This window comes from Physeter macrocephalus, chromosome 14, assembly GCF_002837175.3.
Source record: "Physeter macrocephalus isolate SW-GA chromosome 14, ASM283717v5, whole genome shotgun sequence".
Taxonomy (NCBI): Eukaryota; Metazoa; Chordata; class Mammalia; order Artiodactyla; family Physeteridae; genus Physeter; species Physeter macrocephalus.
The window spans coordinates 96098780-96113374 of NC_041227.1; the positions used below are offsets into that span (position 1 = coordinate 96098780).

Here is a 14595-nt window from a genome sequence, read left to right on the forward strand (position 1 = left end):
ATCTTGTAACACTACTCTGAGGCAAAGAAATTTCTGTTTCTAGCATTATCAGCCATTAACTTATAAATATATTGCTTCACATTTTTATTTATAAGATAAAATCATTTCACCATAGAAACAAGTATTATGGTGGTTAAATTTCCTGGGCAACCCACCAAAGCCAACAGAGATACTTTTAGTAGCCTTAAGTCCTTGGGTATTTTAAGAATGGGAGGGAATTCCCTGGCGGTCCAGTGGTTAGGACTTCATGCTCCCACTGCAGGGGGCCTGGGCTCGATCCCTGGTCGGGGAAGTAAAAGCCCACAAGCCATGTGGTGAGACCAAAAAAAAAAACAAAAAAAGGAATGACCTGTATAGAGGTTCTGATTGCTCATGCTCTTCCAAAATCAATCACAGTAAGGTGATATGGTGAAAACTGTGCTAGAGCATTGGTATGGAATTGACCAAGGTGATGGGAGACAGCAGTGTAAGTACATATTAAAAACTCTATAAAGTTAGTTAATAATACTCCATGCTCCCACCCAACCCCCATACACAACAAGTAGTGATGTGAAAATTCAAGATAATATTATTTTTTAGGCAAAAAAATGTGCCTGTAACTATAGTATGATCCTTTTTGTGTTAAAAAAAAATAGGCATAAATATTTTCTTCAGAGGATATATACAACCAATTGCTAATATTAGTCTTCTCTGGAGTATAAGACCTGGGGGGTGGAGGAGACTTTTATTTTTCTCATTTTATATTCTTGTAGAGCAGAATTTTAAGACCATAAGCATGTATTCTGTTTGTTTTTAAAAAGAAGTTATCTAAAATATGTACTATATTTTCTTGTTAAAAAGGTCTTCTGCATCTTGCAATTTTTCAGCTTTGCTCTTTCAGCGTAACTCTAGTTATATAATTACAGAACATTACTCATAAGATGATTAATGTTACTTCTTATAAACAATATATTTAAATATATGGATTTACTATTTCTCGGTGTTGTTGACAGTGGGGTTATTGTAATAATCTTTTTTCATTTCTAATAGTCCTATCAGTCATTTTGTTAAAATAGAATATTTAAGGGGAAAAGATTAATTTACATGAGTTGTAATATTTTAAGCATGGTTTTAGTTCTCTAATATTTCTAACTTAAAACTTTCAGATGATCATCAGCTAAATATTAGATATTACTATTATATCATTATTTTCATTATATTGAGGATATCCTCAATTGTGCTAATATTTGAAAAATAGTTGATCCAGATTTTCTTTTTGCTTCATCACAATTTTCAGACGTATGGTTAGAATTTTAGCATGCCATTTGGAAATCACGGCCTATACCATATTTCCTATAGCTGTGATTAGAGGTTTTATTGTAATTCTTACAATTGCATATGCATAAATAAATATAATAATCTTTGCCTTTGCAGGATGTAAGTTGTCCAATAAGGCAAGTTCCTACAGGTAAAAAGCAGGTGCCTTTGAATCCTGACCTCAATCAAACAAAACCTGGAAATTTCCCGTCCCTTGCAGTTTCCAGTAATGAATTTGAACCTAGTAACAGCCATATGGTGAAGTCTTACTCATTGCTATTTAGAGTGACTCGTCCAGGAAGAAGAGAGTTTAATGGAATGATTAATGGAGAAACCAATGAAAATATTGGTAATTTTTATTTTAATAATTTTACTAGATTTTGTTGTTGGAGATTAAGGTGATCAGTGAAAATGATTGAACTAATACATCTTCATAGTATTCATAATTGTATACAGTATATTTCTTTTTTTAGTTATTTTCATAATTATTTAGAGGAAAAAATGGTGCAGAACTAGAAATAAATGCATGTGTTCTAATAGCATGGCCTTTATTTATTTGCAAATCTCTTATAGTCTAATGAGATAATTAATTTTATGGTAGATTGGCCTTGCTCTTAGACTTTCGGCTATTGTGTTGTACTAGGTATTTAATCTGTAAAATTCTCATTGTTGTATGATGAAACATTTCATGCAGCAAAAAAAATACATATATATATATATATATATATATATGTTGAACACTGGATGGAAAAGACTGGTATTTAAATTAGTCTCTCAGCAAACAATGAATTCATTCCCCCCTCAACATTTTATTGTGAAAAATTTCATACATACAGAACAGACAAAAGAATTTGGTAGTGAACACCTATCTACCAACCACTTAGAGTCTACAGTTAACATTTTATTATACTTACCATACATCTATCCTTGTATCCTCCCAACAGTTCTGAATCCACCTTTGAGGTAATCATTCAAACAACATATAGGTGCTGGGGACACAAAGATGATTAAAAACTCCAGTCCCATCTTCCAAAGGCTCATAACCTAGAGTATGGAGATAAACATAAAATATAATTGCAGCTAAATGATATGTGGTATAATAGAGGTATTTGTGAAGTTCAGGGGAGAAGCACCTTGGAAGAAATAATCTTTGAGTCTTGAAGTATCCTTTGAAGTTCCTGGAAAGTAACCATGAATGAGGAGGGTTTTTTTCTCCTTGCCTCGTAGCAATAAAGATCATTCTGAACAGAAAATAACATTTGCAAAAATGTGGAGTTAATAATGTCAACGAATATCAAAAAGTAAGGACATACACATAAGGTTGCGACATAAAGTTGAAGAGTGTTTGGATATTATTATATTGCAACTTAAGTTTATTTGTACCTCATTTGGGATAAATGTAGTATGTTATGTGAAGGGACTATATATCATAAATATGTTTTTGCTTGAATATTTGATTCATGAGAAATGTTTGTCAAATTCAGATGTCAATGAAGAACTTCCAACTAGAAGAAAACGAAATCGTGAAGATGGGGAAAAAACATTTGTTGCACAAATGACAGTATTTGATAAAAACAGGTAATGTTGATGGACAAGCAAGGCTCCCATGTTTTAGAAATGTTTTTATTTTGAAGCAGAATATAGTGATGATACTGTTTCTTTGCCTTTGTTTCTCTTTATTCTTATGGATGAAAAAACAAATTTGCAAATACTGAACTTTTCTCTTTATCACATAGAAAGCAATAAACACAGATGAGGAGCTATCTGAACGGCTCAGTTAAGATTGTTTATTCAGCCAGTATTTTCTGAGTGTCTCCTCTTTGTCAGACACTGTTTTAGGCAGGGAGAAGGCAACAAAACCCCTGCCCTCATGGAGCTTAACTTCTAGTGGAGGAAATAGACACCACCCCCCAAAATTGTATCAACTAATGGCACTTAGTGGGAATGCTGTTAAGAAAAATAAAGAGAATAAATGGTGGTTTTGTAGAGAAGGCCTCTGAGAAAAGGTCATATTTGAGCAGAGACCTGAATAAAGTGGGCCCCATGCAAATCTTGAGATTATGTATTTACTAGAGTTAAGGAAGAAAAGTGTGTGTAATCATCATTGTGTGGCTCTGTGTGCATTTGGCACAGGGTAGCAAGGAACACTTGGATTTATAATCATCTCTGCAGTTTTCAATTGGGAATGAAGCATCTTAGTGCCAGTAAAAGAACCTCTGGGAAGCAAATACAGTATTCTTTTTTGATAGGGTTGAAGGATGAAGCCTATAATACGTCATGATTTCTTGTCCTAGGCTGCTCACTGGTAGTTCACACAGTTCACCTTCAGGTATAGGAGAAAGAGCCAAGAAAAGCAATTAGTGTGTTTCTCCTGCTCTTTAAAAAGTAAATTGTTGCTTTAATGTAATCCACTTATTAGCCACTAGGGTAAAGAAAGGTTATAGGGCTTTTAATGGGAAAGCAAAGGTGATTAGGAATAATGCCATGGATTTTGCTACCATATTGTCTTAGAATATATCACTTAATGTAGCTTAATGTTACCGGCAGAAACCAATATAGTGTTTTTTTTAACGTCAGAAATTTGAATGTGGATCAAAAATTTAAATGGAGAACAACAGAAACATATATGCTAGGAGATAGGGGTTGTGTCTCTGGGAGAAGCAATTAGGCTGTTGTTGGACACTGGGCTTCATCAGTGTTGGTAAATGTTCTGTATATTTTAGGCAGCCTGAGGGGAGGGGTACATTATATTCTTTTAAGAATTCTTTCTACCTTATATTAACATATTCCTTGTACGTTAAAACAAAAAAACTGCTTTTTTAAAAAGTACCAAGAGGAAATCATGGGAGAATTTTCCCCAAACTTCTTTTGAAAATTTCCAAACCTATAAAAAAGTCGAAAGAACAATACAGGTAGTAATACCCATGTACCCTTCACCTAGATTCATCAGTTGTTAACATTTTACCACATTTGCTTTTTTTGTGAGTATATTTTTGTGACAAACCATTTGAGGGTTAGATCATGACGCTGGATTTCATTCCTTATTCATAAACACTTCATTCAGCTTGTATCTCCTAAGAGCAAGGACATTTCCCCCCATAACCACAGTACGCCTATCATAGTCAGGAAATTTAACATGATACAAAAGATACAGTACTCTCTCCCCAGTTTCCTCAATAATGTCCTTTTCTGTTCCCTACTCATCCCAGTCAAGGATTGCGATCTGTCAGTTGCCATATCTTTTCAGTCTCCTTCAATTTGGAACAGTTTTCCAGCCTTTTTTTTTGCCTTTTGTAACAACACTTTAAATACAGGCCTGTAGTTTTAAAGAATGTCTTTCAATTTGGGCTTTTGTGATTGTTTCTTTATGTTTAGATTCAGGTTAAACATTTTGGGCAGGTTAAACATTTTGGGCAGGAACACTAATTGGTGATGTGTTTTTTGTGCACGTCACAAACACAGCTGATATTAGGTTTGATCGCTTGGCTAAAGTGGTGTTTACCATATTTCTCCATTGTAATGGTCCCTTTTCACTTTAATTAATTAATATGCAACCTCTGTAATAATTAATACATGAAACTGGATAAATGTCCTTTTTCTCCCAACAGTTTTTTTTTTAACGCAATAGTTTAGCATCCATTGATGATTCTTACTTGAATAAGTTATTCTATGGCGGTGGCCACATGGTAACTTTCTATCAGTTCTTCCGTGTTTGGTTTGTTGGCATTTTTCTGTGAAGAAGAACGTTCCTTTTCTCAACCTTTTTTTTTTTAATCAGTATGGATTAACGAATTCCACTTTTATTCAGTCTGTTTTAATCTATTGATGTTGCTATATTAATGCTCAAATTGTCCCAATCCTAAGTCCCTTTGACTTGTTTTTATTTATTTATTTCCTTGTTTTCTGGAATATTCTTCTAGATATTCCAGGCTTTACATTCTCCTTTTCCTACCTCTGCTCTGGAATTGGCTGTTTCTTCAAAGGGTCGTAGTTCCTTTCAGTAGAGGAGAAGTATTTGCCAACCAAGATCTGAGGAGTTAGATGTTTTAAAAATTCTTTTTATAATCTCTTGAGAAGCTAAAGTCTCCTTAAAGAATGACCAAAATTCAAAAGCCATATTGAAAGAGTATGAAATATGGAGTGAAATAAAAAAACTTCTTCTGAAAACAAAAACACCATCATAAGCCAAGTCAAAATAAAGATGACAAGTCAGGAGAAGATTAATTTCAACTCATAATGTATAGATAGATGCCTCATTCCTTTAATATAAAAAGATTATACTAAGTAAAAAGAAAAACACCACAGGCCAGTAGAAGAATGAGGAAGGGATATCGTGAAAATGTTTACAAGAAAAGAAAATATATATGGTTTTTAAACAACTAAAAGGTAAAAACATCTGAAGATAAAAGTACACTGAGATGTCATTTTTTCACTTACCAGTTTGACAGATATCAAAAAACTTGATAAAGCACTGTTGATGAGGCTGTGGGGGAAAAGGGCCTCTTCATACACTACAGGTAGGAGAGTACATTGGATTGTAGCTATCACATGTTCAGCCATAAAATAGAGTATTACGTAGCCATGTAAACATGCAGGAGGAAAAGTCCTTTCCATTTTAGAAGTATACTAATGTATTACCTATTCAAATTAGTAAATAAAATTAGCTTCTAAAAATATTAAGTTGAACAGCCTTGTTGATATATTATTGAATAAATTCAGTAGCACAGCCTAAAGACAAGAATTCTTAAGGCTCAAAATCATTCAGTGTTAAGAGTCAGACTTTGGAGACAGATTACCTAGATTCTGTTGCTAGCTCTGGCTACTTACTGTGTCATCTTAAGGCAAGTTATTTAACCCTCTCTATGCCTCAGTTTCTTCTGAACAATGGAGTAATAGCATCTACTTCATAGAGGTGTTGGGAAGATTAAATGAACTCTGTAAAGTCTTTAAAATAGTGCCTGGCACATAGTAAGCACTCAATAAATGTCAGCTAATACCACCTAACAGAATTTCTCTAAGACTGATGAAGAGATGCCAGATTCTTGATATACAATTAATTATTGAGTATGGTTGAAGAATGGTATTTAGGTTAGTAGTGTTTAATTGTATGGAAAAAATAACATAAACTATGTATACACACACAGATATGTACACACACATTAAAACTATACTGTGAGTATGGGTAGAATTTAATCGATTCTTTGATTCAACCAGTATTCCATTTATTCATTCACCTATGAAATGTTTATTGAGCACCTATATGTGCCAGGTGCCCCCCAGGATCTTACGGTTAATTAGTTTACTGGTCAAGTATAAAAGTCAAGAGTTCTAGTTCAAGTACTTACAGTAGTTAAAGATAACAGAGACATAATTCTTAGCGGTTCCCTAAGGCAAGTATTATAACACCGTTGTTACCTTGTTTTTAAAAGTATAAAGCCTGCGCACATGCTTTATACTTAACGTTTAAAACTTAGCAAGTTTTAAGACCTTAGGCATATTATACTTTAAATGTTTAAAGTTATATCTGAGTAGCTACAGTAATGAAATAATTCTCTAGTAATAATTATTAGTACAAATCAGTAAAATTTCTTTTGTCAGGAATGGAGTGTAGGTATATTTTTAAGTCTTGTTGGGTATGTAAGCTAGTTTATAAATTTAATAAATGCTTTTTAGTATAAATCTAAAGATGTAGAATTTGTGTACTTACAATAATACTCAGGTTACTTTAAAGTGTATGTGTTTGTCTAACAGGCGCTTACAGCTTTTAGATGGGGAATATGAAGTAGCCATGCAGGAAATGGAAGAATGTCCAATAAGCAAGAAAAGAGCAACATGGGAGACTATTCTTGATGGGAAGGTATGGACTACTTAGAAGACTGAGCACGTTATAGTTATGAACTCCCATTTTTGATTGATGTTTTCTTCCCCAAATGCAAATTCACATTGGAAGGAATTCATGTTGGAAGGAAGAGTCCTTTTTTTTATACTTTGAAAAACACGAGTCAAAATTATCTAGTCAGAGTATTTAATGGAAGGCATCATCCTTGGAACCAGATTGCCAGCTTCAAATCTCCACTCCTAGCTATGTGGCATCTGGCAAATTACTTAATCCCCTGTGTGTCTCTGTTTTCTCATTTGGGAAACGAGGCATAGAATTGATGAATTAAATGAAATAATTAAAGATGCTTAGCACCGTGCCTGGCATAAAATAAGTGCTCAATAAATGTTAACTGATATTTTCAATTCCATTCATAGTAACAGCAGGTAACATATGACTAATTTATCAAGAAATCTTCAAATCTTAGATGAAGCAGGCTTAAAATAACTCTTCTAAGAGACTTAAAAAAATAAATAGGCATACATACATTTCTTGGATAGGCAGACTTAGCAGAATACTAATGTCATTTATTTCTAAATATATTAGATCAGTGTACCAGCACAAGCAAAATCCTTTTTTTTTAAGCCTTAAAAAATTAGTCTCAAGTTAACCTAGAACAATATGTAATAATACTAAGGAAAATTATGGAAAAGTTTTCTGAGAACCTTTACTTACCAGATAACAGAACATAGTATAAAGTTAAAAGAACTTAAATTTATGGTAAAATTTTAGCAATAGGTAAGCACATCACTGAAGCGTAGTCTTGAAATAGTCCTGTATATTTTGAATTTAATCTATGATAAAATTGATGTTAGATCTGTGTGGGAAAGATAAACTGTTCATTATCCATGTGACAGAATTTGTCTCTAGCCATCTGGAAATAAACTTAGACCTAATAAATTCCAGAAGGCTCATAAATATAAATGCGAAAATTAACACTATATAACTTCAGAAAAAAATATAGCTGAATATTAATGTAATCTTGCTATGAGGAAAGCCCTTCTAGGTATGCTACAAAAGCTAGAAAGCATAAAATAAAAATGACTAATTAAAGTGAATCATATACTGCACAAATCTAAAGTTAAAAGCAAATGATGGACTCGGGCTAATATTTGTAACATACAAAAGGCTAATATGAATATGCAGTTAATAAAAACATAAGCAATCGAATTAGAAAACATGGGTAAAGAACAGTCTGACAGTTCTTAAAGCAACAAATATAGATGACCAGTAAGCTTTTTAAAAGATATTCAACCTTACTAGTATTCAAAGATATGCAAACAAAATCAGAGATACTACTTTTGACTACTAGTTTGACAACAGTTAAAAAGGGTTGACAGTTTCTAGTTGGAGACGTGAGGACACATGCTCTCAAATAATGCTTTAATGTAAGAATAAGTTGCTATAACCTATTGGAGGGCAGACTGGCGATATGAATAAAAATTTTAATTGTGTATATAATTATTAACAGTTTTATATAACGGTTAATTTTCATTCTACAGTTTTGTCACAAGGTAGTAACTGTTTAACTGAAAAGATGTAGATAACAAGTCTTGCCTGAAAATTTTAACTAGTGAAAAACTGGAAACACCGTAACTCTAAAAAGATAGCCATTGAAAGAACAATACTTGGACAAGATTTCCATGATATTTAATTTTTATATAATAATACATCCACCTTTTATAAAATTAATCATAATAGTGGTTACCTCTAGGTGATGGGATTTTAAATAATTTTTATTTCTTTATACGTATCTACAGCGCTTGAATTTTCTGCAGGTATTATCTTTCTGTTTTAAATTTCTTTTTTAAAGTTTGTTACGTTTATCCATGGGAAAATAAGGATTATTATATGAGTTGTTGGGTTTTCCCAAGAAATTGAGGCAATATAAAATGGGTATCCTTTTAAGTCAGGTCATATAGATTTGCTTCTTTTTAACAGCTCTGTGTTATTCTTTTAAATAAATGTCCCATAATTTACTAAACCAATGTCACTTCAATGGATAATTTATTTTAATTTTTTTTACATTTCAAAAATGTTGTAGTGAGTATACTTATATTGGGTTGACCAAAAAGTTCGTTCAGGTTTTTCCGTAAGATCGTAATGGAAAACCCTGAACGAACTTTTTGGCCAACCCATACATGTATCTTTTTGCATTGCAAATATTTTTATAAGATAAATTCCTAGATATGGACTCACTGTGTCAAAATTGGTTTATATGATTACACTTTCACTTCATTCCAGTCTAAAATTATAGTTTTAAGAGGATTATTTGTAATAAAGATGTAGAGGGAGATTAGACTTGTGTGGCAGTAAAAATAAATAGGAGCCCATTGAAGGTTTCTGTAAAAGGGAATAGCATGAAAGCAGTCTTTGAGAAGATTATTTGGTCTACTGGATATGGATCGGGAAGTAAAAACTAGAAGCTGGGAGAGCAGCTAAGATACTGTACTAATAAGATAGTAAGGATCTATACTTGATGATTATGTAAGAAAAGCAGAAGCAAGAATAGGGGTCAAATGTAATTCTGAAATTTTTAGCTTAGGGTCACTAGTAGTCTGATAATGCTGGGAACAAAAATAATTGTACCTGAGAAGGAAAGAAAAGATAATACATTCGCATCTAAAAACATATTTTAGTTCAGGGTGACCTTGATATCCAAGTGGCAGTGTCTAGAGCTCAAGTATAAAGAATGGAGAACCAATTTGGGATCATCTGTCTAATGGGTAAATCCTTGAGGATGGGTGAGAGACTCGGGCATATGGCTAAATGTTAGCTAGGAATTAAGGAGGCCAAGAGAAGAGTGGTTTTATAAGTGACTAGAGGTGGAGGAGGAAAGCCAAAATAGTTTAGTGTCCTAAAATCCAAAGAAGAGAAGTAAGGGCAGTCGTCAGTGAAGCTGAGAGAAGTCACGGAAAATTACTAATTGTTTTAATAATCATTCAGTTTACACAAAAAATGTAATTGGTCATCTAAGAGAGGTTGCAGACCAGCAGGCTTTGGGTATCATAGTTTTTTGTTTTTTGTTTTAATTTTTTAATTACCAACAAATAAAAATTGGAATATTTCTCTTGGAAACTTGGAAAAAGATCTGAAAATCTGGCTGTGTTGGGCCATTGTTCGTATGGGGCAATAATTCAGCAATTGCCAATAAGTAGTCGCCTCTTGTAGACAATCTGAGCCCTCCAGTACTACAGGCTCTACTGCACTATACATTTACTTTATTTGCCTGGCCATCCATGTAGGCATTTGGGGTTTTTAAGGAAAAATCTGTTAAGTCAAGTTCACATTAACATGTCATAATAAATATTTTCTTTTTACTCCTACAATTTCTTTCAGTTCATTATTTGGAATCTTCACTGTTTTCATGTTTTTTCTTTTTAAGAGACTGCCTCCATTTGAAACATTTTCTCAGGGACCTACGTTGCAGTTCACTCTTCGCTGGACAGGAGAGACCAATGATAAATCTACAGCTCCTATCGCCAAACCTCTTGCCACTAGAAATTCAGAGAGTCTCCATCAAGAAAACAAGCCTGGTTCAGTTAAACCTACTCAAACTATTGGTACGAAACCTTTGCTGTCAAAATAATGCTTTGCAGAGTTAGGACTTAGGCTTTAGATTAGTTAGTTTGTGTTTTGCTCCAGTAATCTTTGGGAAATATTATTTGACTTATTAGGCATATTTTGAGTAAATTAGGGTTCTCCTATTATTAGTCCTTTATTTAAAACCTTTGTGCCAGATGTATGTGGGAATTTTGGGGTTTTTTTGTTTTTTTTAATTTTATAAGTGTGGTATAGTATATAGGATATATGCCGTATACTATATAACACCTCCAAATGAGGTTTATAGATAGTCTTATGTCAGTTTAGGGTTTTTCCATTAAATAAATTTGTCTCAAACTCATGAGAAAATGATTGTTTTTCAGAGCTTTTTAGATGTTGGAATTGCAGCTTTAAAGGGCTTTGGAACTGTATGCTTTTAAAAATTCATATAAAAATTTGTTTATGTTATGGAACTGACTTCATTATTTCAGAGTGTTTGTACAATTTTAGGGCTGGAAAAGGATCATCATAACCTGAATTTTACCAGGTTAAATTTTGCAGTAAATTTTTAAGAGGAAAAACATTTACAAATTGTAGCAGTTAGCTCTGCTGAGTTAAGGCCCAGGTTGCAGTATTCTTTCATTTTGTTTATCTGCCTGATAAGAACACTGTCCTTGACCTGAGAGCATCCGTATGTTTTTATCTAAGACTGTTTAAGAACGCAGCAGGCTTAAGACAGCTGTCTTTGACGTATACCATTCATGTCCATTAATTGTGTGCAGGTCACTGTAAGAGTCAGATTCAAGAGATAAAAGAAATGACCCATGTCAGAGGAAAGATTTCCCAAGTAAATTGTGGTCTGGGCACTTCTCAAAGAATTCTGTGGCCAAGTAGATAAAAAGAGTTTCAAAGAAACTGAGAAGAAGAGTTTTATACAAAATTGTACATATGAAATGATTACTTATGTCAGGGGAAATAAAAATTTTTATTTTTAAGTCAGTAAAGTAATACACCAGAATTATTAACAAATGATTATCTTTTGGATTTGGAATGATATTAGTGCAATCACTTTAATTTAATTTCTGTTAAACCAACATTTAGTGGATATCTGCTCACTGCTGTGCACTGGGAATACAAAGTCCAATCAAAACCATACTCTGACCTCAAAGTGCTGAAAGCATTACAGTGACTACATATAATTACTTGGGGTTATTTTTAGAATGTTTTAGGACATTATAGGTGGTTTTTAAAGGAAAAAAAAAAAGGCTCCTGCCAATAAAGACCTTACTATCTGATTAGGGTTGCTGATTAAGGGGATTGTTCCCCTGAACATCAGTTTAGGGTGAGAACAAACATTGTATTAAATACCACAAGAAGAATTTTGTGAAACCTTTGTTGTTTAATTATTTTCACAAGATGTATTACTTCACTTTTAAGAAGCAACTATTTTCATTAAATATAAAAATATATGTTTTCAGCTGTTAAAGAATCGTTGACTACAGATCTGCAAACAAGAAAAGAAAAAGATACTTCAAATGAAAACCGACAAAAATTAAGAATATTTTATCAGGTAAACATAGCTGACCCTTCTTTTTAAAGTAATCACGAGATGCCTTTGTTTTGCATGTTATATCTGAAATATTTTGGCATATTTAAATAAAAAGAATGTCTCTGACTTGATTTTCCTTTTAAATTGTTTTAACTATTTTTAAAGGTAATATTGAAACAAAATATCTTGAGATATGTAAGTGGAGATTTGCTGTTCTTCTTTTTGTTTTCTGTTATTTTTAAAGTTCCTTTATAACAACAATACAAGACAGCAAACTGAAGCAAGAGATGACCTGCATTGCCCTTGGTGCACTCTGAACTGCCGCAAACTCTACAGCTTGCTTAAACATCTTAAACTCTGCCATAGCAGGTTTATCTTCAACTATGTGGTGAGTGACTTTGATCTTTTCTTACTCATAATATATCATACATTATAATACAATTTGACTTTCAGAAATTGTACTTTGTGCAAAATACCCAAATCTCTACACTGATGGATTGCTTATGCATGAATCAACAGTGAATGATTCAGAGTTTATGTATATTTGCACAGTACACCTATAATGACTCACATAATCCTCACACCAGCTCTGAATTAAGTGGTAATTTCCTTATCCTTGCTCAGTCAAGAAATCATTTGTACGAAGTTACCAAGCCAATAAATGGCACAGCCAGGATTTTAACACAGATCTTTTTGACTCCAGGTCTTCTGACTTCCTGTTCACCATGCTGGTATGCCTAGCGTATTTTAGTGTTTTTGTTTTTGTTTTGTTTTTTTGTTTTGTTTTGTTTTGTTTGCAGTACGCGGGCCTCTCACTGTTGTGGCCTCTCCCGTTGCGGAGCACAGACTCCGGACGCGCAGGCTCAGCAGCCATGGCTCACGGGCCTAGCCGCTCCGCGGCATGTGGGATCTTCCCGGAGCGGGGCACGAACCCGTGTCCCCTGCATCGGCAGGCGGACTCCCAACCACTGCGCCACCAGGGAAGCCCTAGTTTTTGAAACATTAAGAACCCACAAGTACTTTTTAGTTATTTAAGTTGGAAGGATAGGTATTTAAGTTAGTATAATTAATATTTTCTTTTCCTAAACACCTTGCCATTTTTGTTACAGTATCATCCAAAAGGTGCTAGGATAGATGTTTCTATCAACGAGTGTTATGATGGCTCCTATGCAGGAAATCCTCAGGATATTCATCGCCAACCTGGATTTGCTTTTAGTCGCAATGGACCAGTAAAGAGAACACCTATCACACACATTCTTGTGTGCAGGTAGGTAAAAAAGTCATACAACAAAAATTTATTCTGACTTCTATTGATGTTGTTGGAGAAATAAAGGGAAGCCAGACAAAGCTACATTTAGGTGGGAATCCTTATTTCAGTATTAGCTAAGTCTCTGGGGTGGTATACTGCTGTATAACCCTCCCTTGGCTCCTGTTTCTACAGAGGTTTTCTCACTTCCTCCTTACAGCTTTTTCCTGTGTTGTTAATGTTGCTACTGCTCTAGTGGTTATAAGGGGATTCAGGTGTCTCCCAGTGGAAGTTTGTATGTGCATACCTAGGTAGAAACCTGTAGGAATGTAATGTACTTTATTGGGGGGGTGTGAGCCTTCTCTGTATTACTTAACATTACATCAACATTTCTTTTCATTAGGCCAAAACGAACAAAAGCAAGCATGTCTGAATTTCTTGAATCCGAAGATGGAGAAGTGGAACAGCAACGAACATACAGTAGTGGACACAATCGCCTGTATTTCCATAGTGATACTTGTTTACCTCTCCGTCCACAAGAAATGGAAGTAGATAGTGAAGATGAAAAAGATCCTGAATGGCTAAGAGAAAAAACCATTACTGTAATTATTATTATTGCTGTTGTTGTTGCTGTTATCATCATCATTGTCGTTGACAGTGACTTTAGAATTTTATGATTAAATGATTTTTGTTTGAAAACTAATAATTGTTTAATGTGAATTACATTTTGATTTAGTGTAAAGGAGCTTTTCCTAAATTAAGGAATTCAGGAATCTACAATTTTTATAATTCTGTCATTTTAACAGTAACCAACTAAAGGAAATACAGATTTTCTTCTTGTGATTCTGTATTGTGTTTTTTCATTTTATTTAAAGGTAACTATTGTCATAACTTAGAATTTCCCTTTTAAAGTTACTACCTAAATAGATGATTTTAAGAAACATTGCCACTTTGCTATATAAATAAGTTGTATTTTTAGTTGCAAAAAATTCTGTTTTTGACATTCTCACAATTTTTTCTTAGAAATGCCAATTATACTTATTCTGTATCTAATAGATATTTTTTCTTTTTCTCTTTTTTCTT

At 33.5% G+C, this 14595-nt stretch overlaps 1 protein-coding gene across 1 annotated transcript in view; it reads left to right on the forward strand.

Moving 5' to 3' along the window:
* The window catches only part of SUZ12 (SUZ12 polycomb repressive complex 2 subunit), a 38939-nt gene that overhangs the window by 19606 nt on the left and 4738 nt on the right, over positions 1-14595 (forward strand). Inside the window, exons 7-14 of the mRNA XM_007105906.4 lie at positions 1414-1645; positions 2781-2874; positions 7048-7153; positions 10560-10737; positions 12196-12287; positions 12511-12654; positions 13376-13533; positions 13916-14114. Of these exons, the coding sequence (XP_007105968.1) occupies positions 1414-1645; positions 2781-2874; positions 7048-7153; positions 10560-10737; positions 12196-12287; positions 12511-12654; positions 13376-13533; positions 13916-14114 (1203 nt within the window). The remainder of the gene's footprint in view (positions 1-1413; positions 1646-2780; positions 2875-7047; positions 7154-10559; positions 10738-12195; positions 12288-12510; positions 12655-13375; positions 13534-13915; positions 14115-14595) is intronic.